This window comes from Osmerus mordax, chromosome 1 (genome assembly GCF_038355195.1).
Source record: "Osmerus mordax isolate fOsmMor3 chromosome 1, fOsmMor3.pri, whole genome shotgun sequence".
NCBI classification, from domain to species: Eukaryota; Metazoa; Chordata; class Actinopteri; order Osmeriformes; family Osmeridae; genus Osmerus; species Osmerus mordax.
In genome coordinates, this window is record NC_090050.1 from 23,636,585 (window position 1) to 23,661,677 (window position 25,093).

The 25,093-nt window shown below is 46.9% G+C and overlaps 1 protein-coding gene across 1 annotated transcript in view; it reads left to right on the forward strand.

The window, feature by feature from the left end:
- The first annotated feature begins 2,636 nt into the window (after positions 1-2,636).
- Positions 2,637-25,093, forward strand: part of LOC136945597 (A-type voltage-gated potassium channel KCND3-like) — a 48,714-nt gene continuing 26,257 nt past the window's right edge. The window contains exon 1 of the mRNA XM_067239515.1: positions 2,637-3,739. Coding sequence (XP_067095616.1) covers positions 2,637-3,739 — 1,103 coding nt within the window. The remainder of the gene's footprint in view (positions 3,740-25,093) is intronic.

A 25,093-nucleotide genomic window follows, 5' to 3' on the forward strand; every position in this document is an offset into this window, starting at 1 on the left:
AGCGTAGAAAATATAGCAGAAAGTCCAAGATCAAGTCGTGACGATCACAAGTGCACCTGTGCATGTAGGTCAAGATAGTTCAACGTTGGCCTAGCCTCCTACTCCTCAGTATCGTACAAATAGTCCTACATCCTGCAGCAACATTGAATTTCTAGCTTAAGAGGCAGGAATTTCGCGGTAGTTAAGGTGTCAATGAGAATCACGGACGTCATTTCGGACTCCGGAAAGGACAAGGCCTGATGGTGTGAAACTTAACAAGCGACGCAAAGATAAGCCCCTATACCCGTGTCACTGAGTCACACCCGGTCATGAACATCCAGCAGTTTATGCAACATTGTCTTTACTATGGCAGCGTTTCAACCTCTGAGTTGCCTCAGTCTACATCGCAGAGACCGTAGCAAACAGTAGGGCTACTGTAGACTATTAGAGTGGACTGTAGGCCTAAAATATTCACCACTATTTCGAAGCCTCCTTAAATCTATTTTACTGCAACAACCTCAACGCTCTAATTTTTTTTACAGTCTCTTTTTAAGTAGGCTATATAACATGGCGATGAAGTGGTCTGTCGTTTTGTTTTCTTCCGTCTGGAAAAATAGGCTAACAGTTGATTGTGTGTTGCTTTCCACATTTCACCTCCCAGCAGGGTAGCTATTCAGTCAGTACTAGCCTAACAGTGGCGGTCTCAGCAACACCGACAGTGCACGAATACAAATATCAGGGCACTATTATTGTATTCACTAAGCGGCCAGTCAGATTCAATTAAATAAAATATATTTTAGTTATAGGCTAATAGCCGACTCTTTTGTCATCATCCTAAAGTACAATTAAACGCGACAGCTGTTCTATAGAGGATTTAGGATCCCGTCTGTTTACACGAGCATAAGACAGGATAATCAAGTTTCCTCAAACGGTGCTGTATTTTGAATGAGGGTTGCCATAGTTACACAGTTACAGTATTCTCCCTCTCTCAATCCCCCTCCCCCGCCACCCGCCGACCCCCCCCCCCCCCCACACACACACACACACACACACACATAGGCTACACACACACATACACACACATACATACACACACAACCCTTGAGAGTGAAGCTACAGTATGATCAAATATTCTGTTTCATTCAGTTCCAAATCTTTTTTGAAAATTCGTTCCTCGTCTTTCTTTTTGTTATGTTGGTCACAATTAATTAGGCCAAGGACCGCTGTGTTACTCCGCTCATTTAAACCATAACTCCCCTGTATTCATAAATGGCTCTAATTGGCTGATCGTGTGCATACAAAGACCGGCGGATGAGAGAGAACTTGTATAATTTAGTTTCTAGTTGGAGGCTGGTATTCGACCGTTAAATCTCAAAACCCATGACAGGATGAGGTTTGAGATTGTATTGGCGTATAACTACTGGTCATAACTGGTTTATGTAGTCGAATGGACACAGCGTGCATACCTAGTAGGTACCTGTACTACTGTATGAGGTGAGGTCACAAAAAAACTGACTGAACGCACGGCGAAGGAGAGCTGACGAGCGCGCGCTCCAGACAGAAAGAGAAAAGCTCCTCGTTCTTGTCCATCACGCACTTGCAACCGAAGCATGCGCGACGGTGAGGTGTGACCGTTACACCCCGGTGGAGGTGTAGCCTAAATGGATCTCGGTCAACCGCCCTGCTGGAACCGCTAGATCCAGTTGTGGAAAACAAAGATACAACTTTTAGTTAATTACAGATACATATCCGTGTCTCGTTTTAGTTCCGTTACCGACATCACTAGCGGTTCTCTCCGATGTTACTCTCAGCTTCTTTCACCGTTCCGAATAAAGGTCTTTTTTTCTCCTCGCGGTGCGCAATCGACTTAAGGAGTTATATTCCTGTGGCATCTGTGGAAAAGATCATTACTGTCTTTCCGTGTTTGGAGGTGAGCTTTGATATAGTAGAAGAACAGTGCATTCTTTTTGTGAACTATGGTAGGTTATGTCTAATCTGTTCGTGTTTAGATGAGGCTTTACGTTGCTTGATTCTTACACTGTTCCTAAAGACAGCGTTAACACGAGTGCATAGATGACAGATATACGGGGTTGCACTGTTGGAATAATTTTTAGTGCATTGCAGCTATACTTTGTAGTTTCAAACACGTTTCAAGCTGCAGATAGTGTATTTAAATATTTATAATTATATTGATTGTTCGTGTCGGGTGTTACGGATTCAACAGGTTTCATTTGAGACTGTGCTGCGTATTATGGATTTTTATGTGCAGTAGCACTGTTGTGTTAACATGACAAATCTTCAGAAAATTATATTCAATTCTTCAGGTGTTTTTAGTGCTAAGAAGAGAATATATCCACCCATATTTCCGTTACATCTATCTTGGACTAGTTTAACCAGCCTATTTAATTCTCAATACTAAACAAAAAACGTCAAGTTCAGCAGTTCTCCCTCACTTATAGTAAACACTTTTAAAACATCTCCTTTTCTGTATCTACCTTATCATGAACAGCTGTTTCTGTAGATGTAAGGATATTTAATTAATAACTAATAACGTATATTTAAATGTTCCAGATGACAGTTGAGTCCCAGCCCAGCAGAGACTGAAGCAGCAGGGCAACCTGCAACCGGTGTGTGTGTGTGTGTGTGTGTGCGTTACCATGGCAGCAGGAGTGGCAGCATGGCTTCCCTTCGCGAGGGCTGCAGCTATTGGCTGGATGCCAGTGGCCAACTGCCCCATGCCCGTCGCCCCGGGAGACCGCAGCAAGCGTCAGGACGAGATGATCGTCCTGAACGTGAGCGGGCGCCACTTCCAGACGTGGAGAAGCACGTTGGACCGCTTCCCAGACACCCTGCTGGGCAGCTCCGAGAAAGACTTCTTCTACGACGAACACGCCAACGAATACTTCTTCGACCGCGACCCCGACGCCTTCCGGAGCGTCCTGAACTTCTACCGGACGGGGAAGCTGCACTACCCGCGGTGCGAGTGCATCCAGGCGTACGACGAGGAGCTGGCCTTCTTCGGCATCATCCCGGAGATCATCGGCGACTGTTGCTACGAAGAGTACAAGGACCGGAAGCGGGAGAACGCGGAGCGTCTCCAGGACGACCAGGAGGACAACAAGGACGCAAAGCCCCCCAACATGACGGTGCGGGAGACGATGTGGCGGGCCTTCGAGAACCCCCACACCTCCACCATGGCACTGGTGTTCTACTACGTCACCGGCTTCTTCATCGCCATCTCCGTCATCACCAACGTAGTGGAGACGGTGCCCTGCGGGGCCACGCCCAGCCAGAAGGACATGCCGTGCGGCGAGCGCTACACGGTGGCGTTCTTCTGCATGGACACCGCCTGCGTCATGATCTTCACCGTGGAGTACCTGATGCGGCTGTTCGCCGCGCCCAGCCGGTACCGGTTCATGCGATCGGTTATGAGCATCATCGACGTGGTGGCCATCTTGCCATACTACATCGGCCTGGTGATGACCAACAACGAGGACGTGAGCGGAGCCTTCGTCACGCTGAGGGTGTTCCGGGTCTTCCGCATCTTCAAGTTCTCCCGTCACTCGCAGGGCCTGCGTATCCTAGGTTACACGCTGAAGAGCTGCGCCTCGGAGCTGGGCTTCCTGCTCTTCTCCCTCACCATGGCCATCATCATCTTCGCCACCGTCATGTTCTACGCCGAGAAGGGGTCCAGCTCCAGCAAGTTCACCAGCATCCCGGCCTCCTTCTGGTACACCATTGTGACCATGACAACGCTAGGGTGAGTCTCCCCCGGGGGCTAAATAGCTGATGTTTAACCCCACCTATGCTGTACATGTACAAGTAGTTAGGACGTCATTTGGTTCGCAGTTCCATTATCGGGGTCTGTGTTATACCATAGAGAAGAAGGTTCCAAAGAATCTAAGGATGTGTGAGAGTTCTAAATGACATCATCGTCGGTCGCCTGTCATTTGTCTTTGTCCTCCAATGAGACGGAGCAGTTTTCAGCTCCATCACCTCCCAAGCAACAGGTCACTTCCTGAAAGGAACAGGTTCAAACTGTGTTTGTGTATCTTTGAAGGGACGATAAGCGATAGCATGCTTTACTGCGGTACATGGTGCAGCTTCATAGTGCTTTTACTTGTATTAACCAACCATTTGCGATTTTAAGTGAAAAGGACAGAGGATGTATTAGGCCTGGGCCTGCTGTTGAAATATCTTCTCTTCCTCTTAAGCTGGGACTGAGTAATGGGCCAGAGAGAGACATTTTATACAGCAGCATAAACTCTTATGACATCCAGCGTTGGGCTTGCTGAACACAGGCCGAATAAGGACATGAGTGCTAAATGTAGGTGCTGCCAGAGAGTGTAGTGTGTGTGTGGGTGGGTGGGTGAGGGAGTCTTTTGTTTGTGTGTGAGTGTGTGCGTGTGTGTTCATTATGTGTGTGTGTGCGCTTGCGTGCGTGCGTGTGTCTTCATGACGTGTGTGTGTGCTTGTGTGTGTTTATATGCGAGTGTGTATGATTGCCCAAGTGTTTAGCAAATGTAACAGGTGCTTCACGTGTCTCAGCGGTTATGGACACTCAGTGTTTAGATCTGAACCCACTCATGAATACATCATAGAACAGACAGCCTCCGGACCAGAAGAAGAAGAAGCTGCAGCAATGGGCCAGAGAAGAAGAAGGATTGAGAATGTTTTCACCAGGAAACAGGCTGAGGGAAGAGTGAATCAGAGGGGAGGTTACATTTACATTTAGCAGACGCTCTTATCCAGAGCGACTTACAGTAAGTACAGGGACATTCCCCCCAAGGCAAGTAGGGTGAAATGCCTTGCCCAAGGACACAACATCATTTGGCACAGCCGGGAATCGAACTGGCAACCTTCTGATTACTAGCCCTCTTCCCTAACCGCTCAGCCATCTGACTCCCTGTTAACATGGTAGACTTGCACAGGCCCTGAGGATTACCTCTGGTATTGTCTGACCGTGTAGATTAGACATTACATTTCATATTTTATTCATATAGCTTTTTTCCAAAGCGTACATACTTAAAAATAGTGCCCATAGTTCAGCAGGTAATTCCTCTTCCCCAATCAATCATTCAGTCACATTTTTTGTATAGCCCTTTTTACAGGCACTGTCACAGAGTCCTTCTCCTCTCCTGATGTGTGTCTCTGCTGACTGGGTTTTGGCTGCCTTTAGTCAGTCTTTGTGTGTCGTGCCAGTCGGTCAGAATGACCTCAAACAATCAACACTCGGGTGTGAAACCACCGTTCTGTACGCTTCCTCGCCTCGTCTGAACGCATTCCATGAGCCTAATGAAGTGACGTCCAATGACCTTCAGGCTCTCCACGAGCAGCGTATCGCCTTCTGGTTTGGACCCAGAAGGACCCAGTCGCTCGTCTTGCGCTTCCCTGTAGGCTGCCGCAGCGCAACTGGGAGAGGACGGCTCTCCCTGAGCCCGAATGGAGGGAAAACGGAGGGAAAGGAGAAGCCCCCAGACGAGCCCGACGCTGTCTCGCTCTCTGCTCTTCCTGAACACTGTTCCGTTACGAGAGAGAGGAAGACGCCGGTGTCTCATCCCCACCCTGAAATAAGAACACAGACTAACAAAAGTCCTAAAATAGCTTGGATAATTGGTTTCTCCCCTTGCTATAATTTCATGTAATTCATGGGCGCTAATGTTTCATCACAGAATATTAATCTCCGATTAGCTCACAGGGACCGAAAGTGAAGTTTCGTTTTTTGTTTCATACGTTACTTTTCTCTCAGCCCCGCCTCTCAGCTCACCTGCTGGAGGGACATATGGGCAGGTGATGAGGTCACCAGCGATCCATCTGGTCCTTTACGTAAGCGCCTTGTGACTGATCCAGCCAGCTCTGTCTCAAGCATCTCTCCATCTCACGTCACCTCTCGACCTCCCTCAACCCCACTCACCTCTCCCTCTCTGGCCTCTCACCCCCCTCACCCTCTCCCTCTCCATCTCACCTCAACCCCCCTCACCTCACCTCACCCCTCAACCCCCCCCCCCCATCCCCTCCCTTTCTGGCCTCTCACCAGTCTCAAGCATCTCTCCATCTCTCCTCACCCCTCAACCCCCCCTCCCTCTCTGGCCTCTCACCAGTCTCAAGCACCTCCACTCCTCCAGGACCCCACAATCTGTTGCACTCTGCTCTGCCAACCAGAGGGATTCTGGGAGCAGAAGCCCGGGCTGGAAGCGTCTCTTCTGGTGCCTGGCTGCGGGGCTCCCCTGTGTGACGGCTGACTGGACTGGTGCTCAGAGGGGTTCTGATTGATGATGCCAAACCAGCCAGGGTCCAACCCTGGTCCACCACTCACATGTGTAGGGTTGTGTGTGGATACCTCTCTCCTCTGAGGTGTGTGTGTGTGTACTGTGTGTGTGTGTGTGTACTGTGTGTGTGTGTGTTTGTATACTGTATGTCTGTGTCTCTGTGGAGGGAGAGAGGGATGAATGGAGAGAGATTGAGGGACCAAGAAGAGGGTCAGGCTCTATAATCTCCACCACAATGACCACAGCTTCTAAATCAACCTCAGGTGGCTGATGGAGCCGTCTGATTGGCTCCTGGATCCATCCCATTCTCGCTGCTGGAGCTGCCGTGGCAACTGTCACCGGCGGATATGCGGTCATGGGCAGCAGCGGGATGGGATCAGAAAGATTGATGTGGAAGGAGAAAGGCCTCTCTCTCCTCCCTCTGATCCTTCCACCCACCCGGGGGTCCCAGGGGGAGAGAGAGAGGCTCAGACACAGGATGGCTGGTAATCATCTAATAGGATGCACTGATCTTCCTTTCCCTCTCCGCCTCTCTCTCTCTAACTTTATCTTGCCTTTTGAAACTCTTTCTCTTTAATCCTATCTTTACTTCTCTTTCTCCCTCTCTCTGTCTCTCTCTCTCTCTCCCTATAACTTCATCTTGCTTTCTCAAACTCTTGCTTTCTCTTCAACCCTGTCTTTACATATCTTACGATCTCTCTCTCGTTAACTTTAGTTTTCAAAGTCTCTTTTTAACCCTATATTTTCTCTCTCTCTAATTTTGTTTCCTAAACTCTTTCTCTAACCCAATCTCTATCTATCTCTCCATCTTTACTTTTCTTTCTTACACTTTCTCTCGTTCTCGGTCATCTGTGGTCCGTCCAACCTGGGTGCTATGATCCCTAGAGGTCTACAGTCTTGTCTTTGACTCCCAAACCCTGGACCTAGTAATGAAAACTATATTAACGAGGTGTGGTGTGGGTTCAGATTCTGCTGTAATTAGAGCCATGGACCCAGTAGTGGAGTTCTGGACACATTGTGTAGCTGAGCAGAGAGAGTGAGATAAATGTTGTTATGTATATAGGTCATGTTCCCGCCCGCTTTAATCAGAGGCTATATATAATCTGCTTCTAAAAGACTTCTAGCATTTAGCCTTGTCTCCAGTGTTCAGACCATCATGGGAGAGAGGGTGAGGGGCCAGAGAGAGTGAAGGAGGAGGGCGAGGGAGAAGGATGGGAGGGGGTGGAGTGGAGTGAGAGCTGAAGGGGAAGTGGGGGCCTGAAGGGTGGGTGGGGGCAGAGTGGGAGGAGGTGATGGGATGGGGGGAGTGAGGGTGAGGTACTGCCCGGGGAGCTCCACATGTTGCCTGTCACCCCAGAGTGGTCAACTGAATTGCCCAACCAATGACAGAAGAGACCCTCTCTCTTGGTTTATCGCTATCTTTCCCTTCATCCTCTCTCTCTCTCTGTCCTATCTCATTTGCTCTCTCTCTCTGACCTCTCACTCTTTCTGACCCCTCCCCCCCCCCCCATGATTCTCTGAACCCTCACCAGAGAGGAGGGTCCTGCTGTGTCGTCCCATCTGGCGCCTGATAGAAAACCGAAAATGCAAATGAGGTGGATCACCCTTTCTGGCCATTGGTCCCTGTGGCAGTGACATCATTGGCTGTTCTTCCATGGTTCTCTGTATGTCCTGGGGCTCTAGTCATGTGATGCGCAGACATATGTCGTATGCCTGCCAGTCTTTCCTGAAGCCCACTACATCCTGAGCCGAGGTGTGGGGGATGGGGTGGGCTATCTTCATGCTACACTACTTCAGACTAGACTACACTACTTCATACTAGAGTACACTACCCCATACTAGACTACACTACTGCCAGTGCCTAGTGTCTGAAGTGCTCTGTGTCTCTGGGTGGCGTTTAAGCAGGTTGTTAGTACAGTCGAGTCTTTGTTCTTCCTGACTAAATGAAGGGAGGAACAGGGAGTGTGCATCTAATGGAGTGATTAGCATCTTTTGTGTAACTGAACTGCTTCTTCGTCTGTTCTGAGGCGTGGCTAAACTCATCCATCCTGGTCTGTGGCGTGGCTAAACTCATCCATCCTGGTCTGAGGCGTGGCTAAACTCATCCATCCTGGTCTGTGGCGTGGCTAAACTCATCCATCCTGGTCTGAGGCGTGGCTAAACTCATCCATCCTGGTCTGAGGCGTGGCTAAACTCATCCATCCTGTTCTGAGGCGTGGCTAAACTCATCCATCCTGGTCTGAGGCGTGGCTAAAATCATCCATCCTGGTCTGAGGCGTGGCTAAACTCATCCATCCTGTTCTGAGGCGTGGCTAAACTCATCCATCCTGGTCTGAGGCGTGGCTAAAATCATCCATCCTGGTCTGAGGCGTGGCTAAAATCATCCATCTTGGTGGGGATTCCGATTAATCTGGGAAAAAGTGTTATTCTTGGTTATGAATGTATGCGTCAGCATCCTAACAAAACTGTTCTTGAGGTCAGAACTTTCAGGTCAGAATGGCATGCTGACTTGTGGGTCAGAAGGAGAAAGCCTTGTAGGCAATTACTAATGTCAGACTTTTTTCAGGGGAAGGGAACACAGGGTCAGTTCTCTAACACAGGCTTCTTGAAGGGGAGCCCATTCAGGGCAGCTGTGGGATTTAATTTAGCACTGTTGGGGGTGTGATTAACAACTAAACTCATTTAGAAGGACTGAAACTTCCAAACCATAGCTGTGTCTGGAATGGTGAACAACCTAACTCTCAACTATGGATCCACCCCACATACACATACACACAGACATGCAAGTCCACACACACAAGTCCATACACACACTTACCCCCCCACACACACACCAGTACACACAAATCCACATAATTTTTATACACTAAGAGGAGAGGAGGAGGTGAAAGAGGATGTCGAGAGAGTGTTGAGATGTCATCAGTCAGGTCTCTGCTGGGTGTTTTTGTCCCACAACTTCAAGAACACGAAGAACAGTGAATGACACCATCTCTCTCCGATCAGGAGAGTTATTTTTAGCTGGGGCCCTTATCGCTCTGTACAGCTGGGGAAGGACTAGACTAGCTGTAGACACCAGTGAGGCAGCTGGCGGGGGTCAGCCCTGGTACCCCAGACAGAGCTGGACTGGCACAGGAAACACTGTTCTACCCGCTGGTACCCCAGACAGGGCTGGACCGGCACAGGAAACACTGTTCTACCTGCTGGTACCCCAGACAGGGCTGGACCGGCACAGGAAACACTGTTCTACCTGCTGGTACCCCAGACAGGGCTGGACCGGCACAGGAAACACTGTTTTACCCGCTGGTACCCCAGACAGGGCCGGACCGGCACAGGAAACACTGTTCTACCTGCTGGTACCCCAGACAGGGCCGGACCGGCACAGGAAACACTGTTCTACCTGCTGGTACCCCAGACAGGGCCGGACCAGCACAGGAAACACTGTTCTACCTGCTGGTACTGTACAGCTGAACACCACAGTCGTCTGTCTGAGGAGGACCAAGCTGTCTGAAAGGAGAGTTAGAATTAATTTAAACATAATCAGGCCAACCAATGTATGAGAGAGAAGCTGTGTGTGTGTGTGTGTGTGTGGTGTCAGAGAGTGGGAGTGTCTGTGTGCATGTGTGCTGTTGTGTGTGTGTGGTGTTTGACGAGGGGAGTGTGTGTGTGTGGTGTCAGGCGGTGGGAGTGTGTGTGTGCATGAGCTGAGTGTGTGTGCACGCACAGTGTGTGTGCGTGTGCACTGGTGAGTGTATTTACCTTAGCCTCTGGGTACTTATGCCTTCAACATAAAACTGCATGACAGTATGTTTATCTATGCTGGGCTCATGGTTTCTATCACAGTGACTGACACAACTTCGGGATATTCTACAGCGCTCCTCTGAATATCCATTGATATGCAGGGCTTGCTTTAGATATACTACATCTGATTTCACTCACTCAATAACATTTTAAGCAGTTGTTTTTCAACGGCAAGATACAGCTGTAGGCCTACCGTTAAGGTTCACGACAAAACGGACCTTGTGATTGGACTAGGTGTATAGGCCAATCACCATCGGTGTATACGCTGACTGTCATGCCCTGTTTACGTTTTAACGTTCATTTATTCAGCTGATGTTTCGTGGCCATAGACGCTTTTATCCAAAGCGACTTCCAAGAGAGAGCTTTACAAAGTGCATAGGTCACTGATAATAACAACAAGATAGCCCCAAAAACATTGCGGGTAGCCATACTAACTAGGAATACTAACATTTAGACCTGTAATCGCGGCGAAAGGGAAGAATTTTTTTTTTATCTCAGAGAGAGGAATAGTCCGTACAATCAGCTTCTGGCACTCGGGTCTCGGTTTACTATACACAGTCGGCTCAACACCACTGTGTCAGTGTTAGCTAGCTGTTGATGGAGTCAGATGATGGATGAAGCGAATAGTTTAGTTACAATCAAAGTAAAAGACTAGGTTTGACCTTTGTCATTGATGGTAAAAAATGTAGGCAAAAATAAATGTAGCCCAAACAATTCTGGCCCCAAAAAATAGAAAAGTTTAAAAGATTTGGGGTGATATTTTTTTGGGCCAAACAATTCCATCCGGAAAATATTCTGCCAAAACATTGTAGCCCAAAAATTTGCCCAAAATTTGAGGCCCAAAAATTTAAGGCCCAAAAATTTGAGGCCCAAAAATTGGAGGCCCAAAAATTTGAGGCCCAAAAATTTGAGGCCCAAACATTTGAGGCCCAAAAACATTCAGGATACCAAAGATAGGTATAAGACAATCGAGCCTGAAATCGAACCATCTCAATTCTCAGAGAAGGGTCCAACTGCAGACCTCTCTCCTCAGGCCCCTCTCATGCAGGTGTAGCTGCAGGCAGTCATACATGCAGACATGCAGATCAGTCATACAATCACATCCTGGGGTCTGAAGAGAGAGGTCCGATCTGAGGCAAGCATACCTTGGTATCCCGGATATTGCAATCGGAATTTTTTTCGGCTCAATTTTTCTTTGCCTTGAATTTCTTTTATCTGAATTTCACCATTCAAATTTGAGCAGCCTAATTGTTTTAGTTTTTCGGAATTTCGGAAGCTTGAATTTTTGGGATCTGAATTTTACTGTGTCTTGCCAAGAAATGAAGCGACAAAATAAAATTGCACTCTATATTTGCTCTAGTTTAAAGCTATTTTTGCTGCTGTTTCTGTAAAATTGCTAAACTACTGATCTGACTTCCGGATATACTGAAATGCCTTCCGGATTTTGTGAAAATGTTCTCACACTCTTAAAAGACTTCAGCGTTTCAGATAACAGTGTTTCCCATGCGTCTGGGTGAGCATTTCATATATATGTGTGTATGTAAGTTTTCAGTAGTATAAATGCGTTTCATATGAGTCTATGCAAGCATTTCACATATGTGGATGTGAGTCTTCAGTAGTACATTTACATTTACATTTAGTCATTTAGCAGACGCTCTTATCCAGAGCGACTTACAGTAAGTACAGGGACATTCCCCCCGAGGCAAGTAGGGTGAAGTGCCTTGCCCAAGGACACAACGCCATTTGGCACGTCGGGGAATCGAACTGGCAACCTTCGGATTACTAGACCGACAGTAGTAGTAGACAGTAGTATGATGTGTGTGAACATTTCATATGTGAATGTGTTTCATATGTGTTTGTGTAAGGACAGTCAGAATTATTTCCTAAACGACCCCTCAGAGAAAATCGATTTGATGTCATTTTTTTATATTTCAGTTGAGACAGGAGCTTGTAATGATTACAAGTGCGAGTTTGAGTAGCTTAAAATACGTTTTAAACTATTGTGTGGTCTGATATTTAGATGAGGAGTTGTGTAACCTGTGTAGTAGTGTGGAGGGCCATTTCCAGCAAAAACTTGTCAGTGTCATCACAAGAGGGCAAGTTTTCTCAAGCACATCTAGTTCATGGGCTTTGTAGAAAAGTTAGACGTTCCTTGTGTTGTTAGGCAATACTGTTATTAACACTTCGCTGACGGGCGTCTTTTAGCGAGCCACATCAATCTGCCAGCTCCACTTTGAGGGGAATAATCAGAGCTGGCTGCCAATTATCTCCTGATGTCTCGGGGATGATAGCGCGACCCCTCGGCCCGCCAGCATAACACAGCTTGTTATTCTAAAGAGGCAGGCAGCTTTCTTCCTGGTTTCGTTTCCAGGAGCGCTTCGACAACTGTCTAATGGGGACGTTAGTTCGACGGGTGTGGGTGTCCTGTCGGCACCGAGGCAGACGATAAGCAGAGAGTTAGACGTTTAACTCGACGTCTCTTCAGATTGTCTTTCTCGGTTGTTGCCTATTTCCTATCTATTAAAACGTAGACGCGCAGGGAAGGTTGTTGGATGAACGGGGTTTCTTTTATTGTCTTTTATTTGTAAATGCTAACAAAGTCAGGTACATCCCAGTAATAGAACCATGCGTATGAGACACGCAGTAGAACCCATTCTGAACATCTCACGGGAAAATCAGAGCAGATGTGGCTCTTACTCATTATGTTGTCAATCTGGAGTTCATCTCAAGTTGAAACCACATTTCCAGGAAGTCTTTCCTTGAGGCACAGTAGAAAAACATGTTTGTGGTTGCTTGTATTGCAGATATATTAATTTTGCAAAAACAAAACTGGACTCAGTCCATCATCATAAAATGTTCTTACAGTCACATACCTGTACCTGCTCGGGTGTGTCTGTAGATATCTACCCTGCTGGTAGAGAATGGTGTGTCTGTAGATATCTACCCTGCTGGTAGAGAATGGTGTGTCTGTAGATATCTACCCTGCTGGTAGAGAATTGTGTGTCTGTAGGTATCTACCCTGCTGGTAGAGAATTGTGCGTCTGTAGGTATCTACCCTGCTGGTAGAGAATTGTGCGTCTGTAGGTATTTACCTTGATTGTAGAGGCGGGTGTTTCTGTACACTTAGGCCTAGTTCTTAACTGCCCATATAAAAGGATACAGTTTCAATAACGATGGAATATTTATAAAGTCTGTATTTTAGACTGTTAATATGCCACCCCTGCGGCCCCTGCACACCTCCGTGGCGGCTGTGCCCAGCCAGGTCTAGCCAGCCCTGGGGTCTCACAGCCACAATGGCTGGGGAGAATTTCATAATAATGTTTTCATTTAGCAGACGCTTTAATCAAAGGCAACATACGAGGGGGGATTTGAACCTGCAACTTTCTTAATTTGCAGTCACACAGTCTAGCCGCTAAGCTGTACCCATCCCCTTGATAGATGCTAACCTGAGGCGCAGATAGCTACCTGACATTTACAGGCAATTACGGCGTTTAATCCCGTCCTCCTTATGCAGGTGGGTGAATTCAATCAGGCGTGGGGACGGGTGACACTAAGCTGTCAGGACAGGATGGCACCTGTTCATCGCTTAGGGGGAATCACACATCAGACACTGTGCCCACAGTGCTGTGTGTGCGGGGAGGGTCATATTAATAACAATATTGATTATATTAATGTTTTTAAAGGTTATTTCAGGAGGTGTAAAGGTGGAGGAAGTGTAGCAGAAGGGGTGGAGGAGGAGGATGAGGTGGAGGAGATGTGGCAGGGGGTGGAGGAGGAGGATGAGGTGGAGGAGATGTGGCAGGGGGTGGAGGAGGAGGTGTAGCAGGAGGAGATGTGGCAGGGGTGGAGGAGGAGGTGGAGGTGGAGGAGATGTGGCAGGGGGTGGAGGTGTAGCAGGAGGAGATGTGGCAGGGGGTGGAGGAGGAGGATGAGGTGGAGGAGATGTGGCAGGGGGTGGAGGAGGAGGTGTAGCAGGAGGAGATGTGGCAGGGGGTGGAGGAGGAGGTGTAGCAGGAGGAGATGTGGCAGGGGGTGGAGGAGGAGGATGAGGTGGAGGAAATGTGGCAGGGGGTGGAGGAGGAGGTGTAGCAGGAGGAGATGTGGCAGGGGGTGGAGGATGAGGTGGAGGAGGAGGTGGATAGAAACGAGGAGACCATGGTGGTGTTGAAGCTGGAGGCAACCATCTGACTGTGTGCACTGTCTGTCTGTCTGTTTGACTGACTGACTGTGTCTGTCTGTCTGTCTGTCTACCTGTCTGCCTCTTGGCCTACTTGTGTCTTTTCCTGCCAGCTCACCAGTCTGCTTTGGTTGTTGTTGCTGCTCTTCTCTGTTGTTGCTGCTCTTCTCTGTTGTTGCTGCTCTTCACTGTCCTCCATGCAGTGCAGCACAGACCATTAGCAGTGCCACGTCCCCTTCAGTTATCCTGCTTCAGCAACAAGAAGAAAATCACAGTTCTTTCATAAAACTCCAAGTGTAGTCCTTCTCCTTCTCCTCAACTCTGACCACCGAAATATTGTTAAAACGAAGCACTCGTGATCTTTGATCTGCTGCTATTTGTGTCTGCTGAATGAAATCTGTAACGTTTTATAATGAATGTAGGATAGCCCTGCACCGTCATAGTGTTTCTGACATAGTTCTGGTATCACTGTACTCAATACTATACTCAGTACTGTAGTCCTGACCTCTCACAGTACAACAGTCCTGATTTGTCAGTCTTCAGTGACCTCTGTCCTCACCTGCTCCACCGAGGACAGTCTCTCTAAACTTGAGTAGCTTCCTGTACAACTGACTTTACTGTGTCTTAATACTGTGGAAAATAAGAATCACCAGGAATATTTTTCAGCCTTTCTTTCTCTCTCTCTCTCTCTCTCTCTCTCTCTCTCTCTCTCTCTCTCTCTCTCTCTCTCTCTCTCTCTCTCTCTCTCTCTCTCTCTCTCTCTCTCTCTCTCCCCCTCTCTCTGTCTCTCTCTCTCTCTCTCATTTTCACTACACCAGTAGTGTAAACCTTCTTTAACAATATCTGTCTTTCACCTTTTATTCCACCCTTTTATTTCTTTGTATCTCTCTTTCTCTCTTCATTGAGGAAATAATCATTATAAAAAAATGGTTATTTACCTCAGAAATGCGGCTTGAGTAAGCTGTGCAAAATAGTTTTTTTACTTGCTGAGTGCTGTCTCTCTCAGTCTCATATCTCTGCACCCACCATTCCCCAGGGCAAAGCTGTTTGATGTTAGCTTTCCTGTAAAAATTATATATAATGTTTCAGTAAATGATATATAAAAAAATATTCTCCCAAAAATATTTAAAAGCACAGAATGTTTCAAGTAGACCTGCTACCTAGGCTACTGCAGAAACTGTAGAAAACTGTATTGTGGTATTTAGGAACCGATGTGATTTATCAGTCAGTCAGCTAACCGTTCATGCTGTGCAATTTCCTCTCAGGGATCAATAAAGTTCTGCTCTACTCTTTGCATAATCTACTGTACTATATATCATATTCTATCTCTCTGACTTACTCTCTCTCAGTCCATACTAACTGACAAATGCTATAAACAAATTTACTCATAGTTAACTGTTGTACTGTATAGGCTAGAGGTTTTGCATGACAGCTGGGATTAGTTGAACAGCTGTGTTTCCCTGGATACTAATCTACACCTCGCCTCCCATGACTCCACAAGAATTATAAAACGATGGCAGCAAATATAAACAGCAGACGGCGTTTCACTCAGAGTCTGGGCCGGGCTGTCGTATTTATGAAGGATTTTTCTGTTAGAGGTTGAATTAGGTTGGTTAATCAGCGAATTAAGATTTTTGAAATGTCTATGTTCCTACAGCCTTTCTGGTGTCTCTTGCTTATTCAAAGGTATTTTGTGATCAGTAGTTTTAATGGCAGTTGGGTTTTTGTGATGGTGAATGGGGCACATAGAGCGGCGAGGCAAGTTGCAATACTGTGTGTAGCGATTTTTAGCTACGTTATAATGTACTCAAGGTCTTTGTGATAGCTAGGTCTTTGTGATAGCTAGGACTTTGTGATAGCTAGGTCTTTGTGATAGCTAGGTCTTTGTGATAGTTAGGTCTTTGTGATAGCTAGGTCTTTGTGATAGCTAGGTCTTTGTGATAGCTAGGTCTTTGTGATAGCTAGGTCTTCGTGATAGCTAGGCCTTTGTAATAGTTAGGTCTTTGTAATAGTTAGGTCTTTGTGATAGCAAGGTCTTCGCGATAGTTAGGTCTTTGTGATAGTTAGGTCTTTGTGATAACTAGGTCTTTGTGATAGCTAGGTCTTTGTGATCCTCACTAGTTTGGGCTCCAAAGCACCAGGTCTGCCTCTCCCCATCCTCCCAGCCACATCTCAGCTCCCACCTCGTTCAGAAGCTTTTGTGTTCAAATCAATTACCCTGCCTTTGTTCCGGCGGTTAGCGTCCCCAACCCGCCACGCGTGTCTCCAAAAAAAATGTGATTGCTCGCTCATCCCTTTTATCCTAGCAACAGGCGTTTCCATAGTAACTTTGGACAGGACGAGGCGGTGCTTGTGAAGAGGAGACGAAGGTCTCGTGAAGGAGGAGGGGGAGAAGGAATGCGCTCGTCTGTGTACCTGTCTGGTAAGCATCGCTCGGATCCAGTCAAACAGTTCTAATGAGATCAGAGGCCAACCCTGGGGAGTTCACTTGCTGTCTTCGACACACCTTGTTTTAGGGCACGACACAAACACACACACATGTGCATACACTTTTATACACACACAGACGCATATACACACACATACACACACACACATGCAGAGCCACATACACACACATGTAGATAGACGGATAGACAGACAGACAGAAAGATACATGATTATTAAAATTGGTCGTTAGTTTTTTTTACAAGATCTGAGGACAAGGGAGTGTGTGTGTCGCCTTGTCTGACGTTGATAACAGAACAATACAGCTCCTTCCACACAACAGTCAGTCTTACATAATTGCTGACAATTAACGTCAGACGTTGTTTTGTTTTTTGTTTCAACGCTAATTATAAACTCTAAAAGAGTTTGACTTTCGGGGAGAGTCGCTGCTGCTTCTGAATTTCTGTCTGGAATCGCTGGGATCATTCTTAATATGTTTCTGCCCGGAGCCTGTCTAGCTGCAAACCCCAGTTTCTCCTGACACAGTAAATACCTTCTACCTGTGGATTAGGAGACCTGGGGTCGATCCCCTCTCTCTCGCATCTGGAAATATCTCTCACTCCTCCTATCTCCTCCTATCTCTCATCCTGGAAATCCTTGACATCCTTTTTATGAGGTTAACATGAGAGCGGCAGATGGTTCTATCTTTAGCCGATCCCACTTGGATGAATCCGTTGGACTGACAAAATCAAATGAGATAAACCTGCATTCTCAAACGGTGGCCAGACCCACAGGAGAGAGGGGCCATATACAGCCCCACAGGTTCGGCCGTATAAATAAACACAGATCTGTATCTGAGAGGCTCTCAGACTGCCTGGGAAGAGCCTAGTGGTTAGAGGATTTAACCGTATATCAAACATTCACAAGTCCCCCAACCTCCCCCTCCCCGCAAGTACGTTGGACTAAAGCGTCTGCCAAGTGAACACCTTCTTCTTCAAATACTACTAAACTGGGCACAGCCGGGGAACAGGCCACCACACAAACCCAAGCCCAGATTAAGGCCCAGCTGTTAGAAACAAAGCGCAGACATGATCCTGTTTTTTGTTCCTGAGACAGCAGTGAGCTGGCCTCCCATAACTCCTGTTGCTCCTCGGAGCCCGTCCGTGTCCGCGCTCATACGACCGAGACGCCGTCATAAGTCACGTCTGTGGAGCCCTGCGGCCACAGGCAGTGGGGTCTCCATGGCGACGTCGGGCGCGGTTTTAAATGGTCTTCCTCCTGTCGTCCTGGGCGCTGCGAAGAAAGAAATAAAGAAATAAAGAAAAACGAGAAGATGAAAGGAGGGTTGTGAGGCAGATCCTCTCCCAGAGCTGAGGAGAAGTGTGAACCCCCAGACACACACACACACACCACACACACGCTAAACACACACAGACACACACACTAAACACACAAACTAAACACACACACTAAACACACAAACTAAACACGCACGCACACCACAGAATCATGGCTGGCCAGGCCTGACCCCTCACACGTGTCACATCAGGCAAAGTTCCCACAATGCACCTGGAGAGCAGCAATAACATTACATTTAGCAGACGCTCTTATCCAGAGCGACTTACAGTAAGTACAGGGACATTCCCCCGAGGCAAGTAGGGTGAAGTGCCTTGCCCAAGGACACAACGTCAGTTGGCATGACCGGGAATCGAACTGGCAACCTTCAGATTATTAGTCCGACTCCCTCACCGCTCAGCCACCTGACTCCGAACAGAACAGGAGGCTTACAAAATGCCTGCCAGGATTCATACAGTAGGTTAGCTATGGTTTCGAAGTGTTTACAGTTACCTGCCTTTACTTCTCAGAACAGAGCGATACTGGACTCACTGTATATTGTCTAACTAACTCATTTTATGTCGCAGAGGGCTTTACAGATACCCACAGATCATAGGGGTGGGTGAGGTGGGACTGGGTGAGGTGGAGGTGAGTTAACTTGTGACTGGGTGAGGTGGAGGTGAGTTAACTTGTGACTGGGTGAGGTTTATGTGACTGGTTGAAGTGGAGGTGTGTTAACTTGTGAGTGGGTGAGGTGGAGGTGTGTTAACTTGTGACTGGGTGAGGTGGAGGTGAGTTAACTTGTGAGTGGGTGAGGTGGAGGTGAGTTAACTTGTGACTGGGTGAGGTTTATGTGACTGGTTGAAGTGGAGGTGTGTTAACTTGTGACTGGGTGAGGTGGAGGTGTGTTAACTTGTGACTGGGTGAGGTGGAGGTGAGTTAACTTGTGACTGGGTGATGTGGAAGTGTGTTACCTTGTGAGTGGGTGAGGTTTATGTGACTGGTTGAAGTGGAGGTGTGTTAACTTGTGACTGGGTGAGGTGGAGGTGTGTTAACTTGTTACTAGTTGAAGTGGAGGTGTGTAAACTTGTGACTGGGTGAGGTGGAGGTGAGTTAACTTGTTACTAGTTGAAGTGGAGGTGTGTAAACTTGTGACTGGGTGAGGTGGAGGTGTGTTAACTTGTGACTGGGTGAGGTGGAGGTGAGTTAATCATGCCCGGCGCAAACAACCCAAACGCTAAACACACATACCTCATGTGTTCAGCCAAGTTTAAGCTTGCGTACCGGTTGAGATGAGCGCAGAGAGAGAGAGAGAAGAGAGAGAGAGAGAGAGAGAGAGAGAGAGAGAGAGAGAGAGAGAGAGAGAGAGAGAGAGAGAGAGAGAGAGAGAGGGTGATGAGCGCTGTGTGCATCCTGTGAGAAGCACATCTCTGTTTGTGAGTCCATTAGCAGCACTCCTCACCCTCATCCTCACCCCTCCTCCTCACCCCTCCATTAGCAGGGTCGGGGGTCGGATAGAGTGGCGAGGAGACAGGAAGGTCAGGTGCTGTGTTTGTCTGCAACACAATTGGCTGTTTTCTTTGTACTTAGTTCTACCCCTAGTGAGACTGAGAGAGAGAGGAGGTAAGAGAGATGGAGAAAAATAATGGTACAGGAGAGAGACAGAGAAAAAAAATAGAAAACAAGAGAGACAAAAGGAAAGTAAGAGTGGAGAGGGGAGCGAGTAGGAAAGTCAACAGAATGAAGAAGGAGAGAGTTGGAGAGGCAGAGAGAGTTGGAGAGGTAGAGAGAGGAGAGGTAGAGACAGTTGGAGAGGTAGAGAGAGAGTGGAAAGAACACAGTGGCTCCACTGTTGTTTAAGAGACCCTATTAGCGTGTATTAGCCTTGTGACATTCAGCCAGCTAGGACTGTGAGGACACAGAGGTGGTGCTTGTTCCCTGAAGCCAGGCAGCTTCACCACTCCTTTGCTGAAGAGAATCCCCGGCAGGGGACTGGAGGATACAGTCCTGGCTCGGCCGTATCGACTCCATCTCCCCTGATCATGCTGCTGGCACTGCCACCAAGGCTGGCACGTTTGATAATATCTTGGCCCGGTCTGAAAGGATGTCACTACAGATTGGAGTCCTTGGAGTCAGTCTGTCTGCATAGAGGAGAATAACGAAGACAGATATTTACATGTTATTCATTTAGCAGATGCTTTGATCCAAAGCGATTTGCAAATAGTGCATGCAGAGGGTTAGAGCAGAAGATCATGGATCAGGAGTGCGTAGTTCTAACAGTATTTTGGTGGTCAAAGTCAAGGAATAGTCTAGATATGTCAGCAACACTTAACATTAAGGCTACATTCACCACCATGTAACAAGATAGCAATACCTGTCGTGACGTGATTGTAGTTACATGGAAACAGACAAGTCGTTACATTTTACGTTGAGGTTAGCTTGACTACGGTGCGACTGCTTAATCATCATCTATAGTGTCAGTAGGTGTCTGGTGGCTGTGCGGTTAGGGAATCGGGCTAGTAATCCGAAAGGTTGCCAGTTCGATAGTAGCAGCAGTGTTGTAAGATAAGGACCGATGAGATGGCATAGTAAAGATGTGTTCGGAGGTATTTCTCTTCAGTCAAGATCTCCCTGGTGACTGGTTAGCTTGATTCTTTTGGTGTTATTAGCTATGCAGCTCAAGCTGGTGCGCACCCAAGGTTAAATCAAGTGCAGCCAGGAGCGCACCGTAGCATTAATCAAACACACCCAGGGGTTCATTGGAGGAGGTTTGTCAGGCCACACCTGAAGTATATTAATTGCCTAATTTCAGCGAGGGGAGGGAGTTGTGTTTTTGTGTAAATGTGGTCAAAGGAACATGATCAATAGAACTAGGTCGTGAATAGGGAATGAAATGGACCTTTGGGAACATATTGTGGCCTTTTGGGTTATGCTGCAAAACGTGGCAGTTTAGAACACCGAGTGTTCTGAGGCTGAATGGGTGTGCACGTAGACGAGCAGAATCCTTTTCACCAACATGGACAGAGCGCAGGTTGGCAGACACGATAATTGAATTGCGTGAGCTAAAAATAGGCCTGTGAAAGTGTTTTTGTGTGTGTGAGAGTGTGTGAGTGTGTGTGTATGTATGTATGTATGTGAGTGTGTGAGTGCGTGCATGTGTGTGTGTGTGTGTATTTGCGTGTGTGTGCATTGCATGTAAGTGTATATATGTGTGTGCTTGTGTGTTTGTGTATGTGTGTGTGTGTGATTCCTTGTCCTAGTCTCAGACTGTAAAGAGAATTTACATCAACTGCTGAACATGCCTTTAAAAATACAACCATAACAAGGGCTAACAGAATAAGATCTCTCGAGACTTACGTGATCTCTAAAGTCTGGGGCTTCTAATGAAGTGAGACCAGCCAGTATCGTCAAATGGCACTTTAAGATAATAACCAACATTGAGTTCACTGCGATTCTTCTCCACAACGCATACGGGGAATATGTAGCCTGGATTAGTATGAGTGTAGCTCTTTTCTGCCTCCTATTTCACACCTCATCACCTGCCTGTCACTTATGATACAGCTAAGCTACAGCAACATCTTCATTCTAATACGAGCTGCCATGTTTTTCACACACCATCACTCTGCATGGTGATCTAAGCTAGTGATGGGCATTCCGGCTCTTTTTCGTGAGCCGGCTCGTATGGCTCAGCTCACTAAAAAGAGCCGGCTCTTTTGGCTCCCGAACGGCTCTTTAAAAAATACATGTTTTAACTATGAATTTGACTATGATAGGTGTGAAAACTATTTGAATTAAATTATTAAATGAAATCATACTCGACCGTAACCACATATCTTTAAAAATGCATTGATTTGTCATGGCTCTCCTCCGAGTTTTGACTACTCTCTGACTGTGTGTGAGTTGGCTCGGCCCTCCCTCATGCAGGATTGACAGGAACAGAATGTGAGGATGATCGTGTGCGCCTTTTAGCCTACAAGTATTTTTTAGTTGTTCTTTGAATTAGTCAATTATTTTAAATACAATTAAAATTCATTATTTCATAATCATTTAGTTTTTATAGGCTCTTCAGATATGCGAGCCAGCTCCCGACGTTCACCTTCAAGAGCCGGCTCTTAGAGCCGGATCGTTCGCGAACGACCCATCACTAATCTAAGCGCCTGCACTGAATGTGAAGTTTATTCCGATGTATGGTACCCAAACATGGCCGGCATCACAGTGTTCCTAAATTATTACTTATTTTTTTACATAGGGTGTAAAGCTAATTTATGAAATCCAAGTGCAACCTGTGGTGGATAGCAAAATCTCACGATTCTAGATTTAATTTGAAATTAAACAGTTTGGTTTTGAAGTGGAAGAGCTTGTGACAAAACATTTGAGGATTGTGTAGCAGTGTAGTATGGTTTAGCATAGCATATCATAGCATAGTGTAGTACTTCACACTTCCCCCCTGAGAGAGATAGACAACACGTTATAGGTCAGAGTGATGAGTCTAACAGATTTAAAACAGATTATGATAGATTAGATAAAGTGAAGTGAGTTGAACCAAAACCCATTTAAAGTTCAACCAACTGAAATCCAGTTGAGTGATGAACCAGTTTAATCCTTCGGCCATGCCTTGTTACCAATGAGGTTTTTGGAGTTATTCAGAAAATCTATTTGTAAAAGAGATTAAAAAAAGAGATTGACGATGCCTCACTTGATTAACCTGAACACCATTGTATACATTTTGTTCCTTTAAGCTTTATTCAAACTACGCTGGTCAAACTCACTAGTGTTATTAGACAAGGCTGGAAGCCTTCAGTTGGGGAAAAACACTACACTATCTTCAGTATGTGTACTATTTCTATGTTTCTTTGGATGAAAGCGTACTAAATGAATAACATGTAAACGGTTATGTAAATTATCATCTGAACAGTGTTCAGTATAAAAAAACAAGAAGGTTACCCCTCTAGCAACAGGGTTGGAGTTTAAACTCACTGGAGGGTAGATCTAGGGAGTCAGGTGGCTGAGCGGTTAGGGAATCGGGCTAGTAATCTGAAGGTTGCCAGTTCGATTCCCGGCCATGTCAAATGACGTTGTGTCCTTGGGCAAGGCACTTCACCCTACTTGCCCTCAGGGGGAATGTCCCTGTACTTACTGTAAGTCGCTCTGGATAAGAGCGTCTGCTAAATGACTAAAATGTAAAATGTAAATCTCCAATAACAGTATTGGATTGTAAACCTATAGGAGGTTAAATCTGTCCCGGAGCCTAATTGAAGAATGCTTTTATTAAAAAAGGCATGTTTTAAAAGGTTAGTTGTCTTGTCAGACCTGAGGCCAGAGCAGACCGATCCCTGAGAGGCTGAGAGCACAAACGACCTGGGGGCAGGCAGTGAAGAAAGTCGTTCTGTGGAGGAAAACGGCGTAAAACAGCCTGTAGATCTTATTACTCCCTCTGACCCTGGCCAGTCATTGGATTTGTCACTTAGTGTTACTGATCGCAGCTGCGTTGTGTTGTTGTTGATGAGTCTTTGTGGAAGGAGAAATACAGACCGGAAAACAGTAGACTTCACCTGTCACAGAACAAGATTTAATTCTAAAGAAATTGGCAGTGAGAGTTAATCTATTATTTAAGAGCACAATGTAATATTTAATATGTGTAATGATAAACTGTTGAAAGAAAGTAAGGCATATAAAGCTTGACAGTCCCGCAGTGAAACAATGAAGCACATCTCTCTCTCTGTCTCTCTCCCTCTCTCTCTCTTTCTGTCTCCCTCCTTCTCTCTTTCTCCCCATCTTTCTCTCTCTCTCCCTCTCTCTTTCTCCGTCCCTCTCTCTTTCTCCCTCTTTCTCTCTTTCTGGCAGTTCGTAATTTTTCGCTCACTCTTTTTATTTTTATTTCTTTCTCTTTCAACCTCTCCACCTTCGTTTTTTTCCCTCGCCCCCACCCTTTTCTTTCTCTCCCTCTCCGCTTCTCTGCTGGCAGTCGCACCAAATCAACGACTTTTAAGACTGTTGATGATTAGATTTCCTCGCCAGCCTCTCCCCTGCCATGTAACTGACGTTTCAACAAGGTTAAAGATTTCCTCTACCACCCGCCCCAGGGATGAAACCACCTGAAACTGGAGAAGAACTCAATTTACAGAATATGTTTTAATAATCACACAGATGATTCCTTGGCCCAGACACATATATTACCTCAGCACTGATTCTTTTACTTGTCACATACATAACCTCTGTGAGCTTTATAGTTGTCCAGTCGTCTTGATTTGTTTTCCTTGAGACCGTGGGGGGGTCTGCTGAGTATTGTGTCTGATTGCAGTAAACATATGGCAGCTGGTGACTGGAGACCGGTGGGGGGGGGGGGGGGGGGGGGGAGGAGGGGGGGGGCTTGGAGGTGAGAGGCTGTGAGACAGAGGCTAGGAGACGGAGGCTAGGAGACGGAGGCTAGGAGACGGAGGCTAGGAGACGGAGGCTAGGAGATGGAGGCTGAGAGGCAGGGAGGTGAGAGGCAGTGAGGAGGGAGGTGGGAGGTGAGAGGTAGGGAGGTGAGAGGCAGGGAGGTGAGAGACAGGGAGGTGAGAGGCAGGGAGGTGAGAGGCAGGGAGGTGAGAGGTAGGGAGGTGAGAGGCAGGGAAGTGAGAGGCAGGGAGACAAAGGTGACTGCTAAATCACATCACTACTCGAGGTACAGTGCTCCTGGGGTGCTGGATGTTTGGGTGATTTGATTTCAGTGGCTGGACATCAAGATGTTGTCTGAGGAGTTCTGCAGAGAAGTTCACTGCATGTGTTGTCACTGCTTTACCACACAATTAAACCCCATGAACGGCTCTCCCTTGTTCTTCACAAACACATGCATATTTGGGCTTCTCTTATCCCGGGATTTCTGGAGAGAGGGTTGAGAGAGAGAGGGAGAGAGATAAATCCATTTATATGACCTACAATCGCAGACCAGACACGGTTCAAGGTGTCTATTTTATGCTGCCACCTCCAGCCAGAACAAAGAGGAGGCTTCTGTAGGCCTCCCAGAGAGAGGAGCTGCCGGTGGGGGGGAAAGGTCGGGTCAGGCTTGAAAGGGCCCTGGGGCAGAAGGTGTCAAGCCAGGGATGGGGGGGGGGGGGGGGTGTAG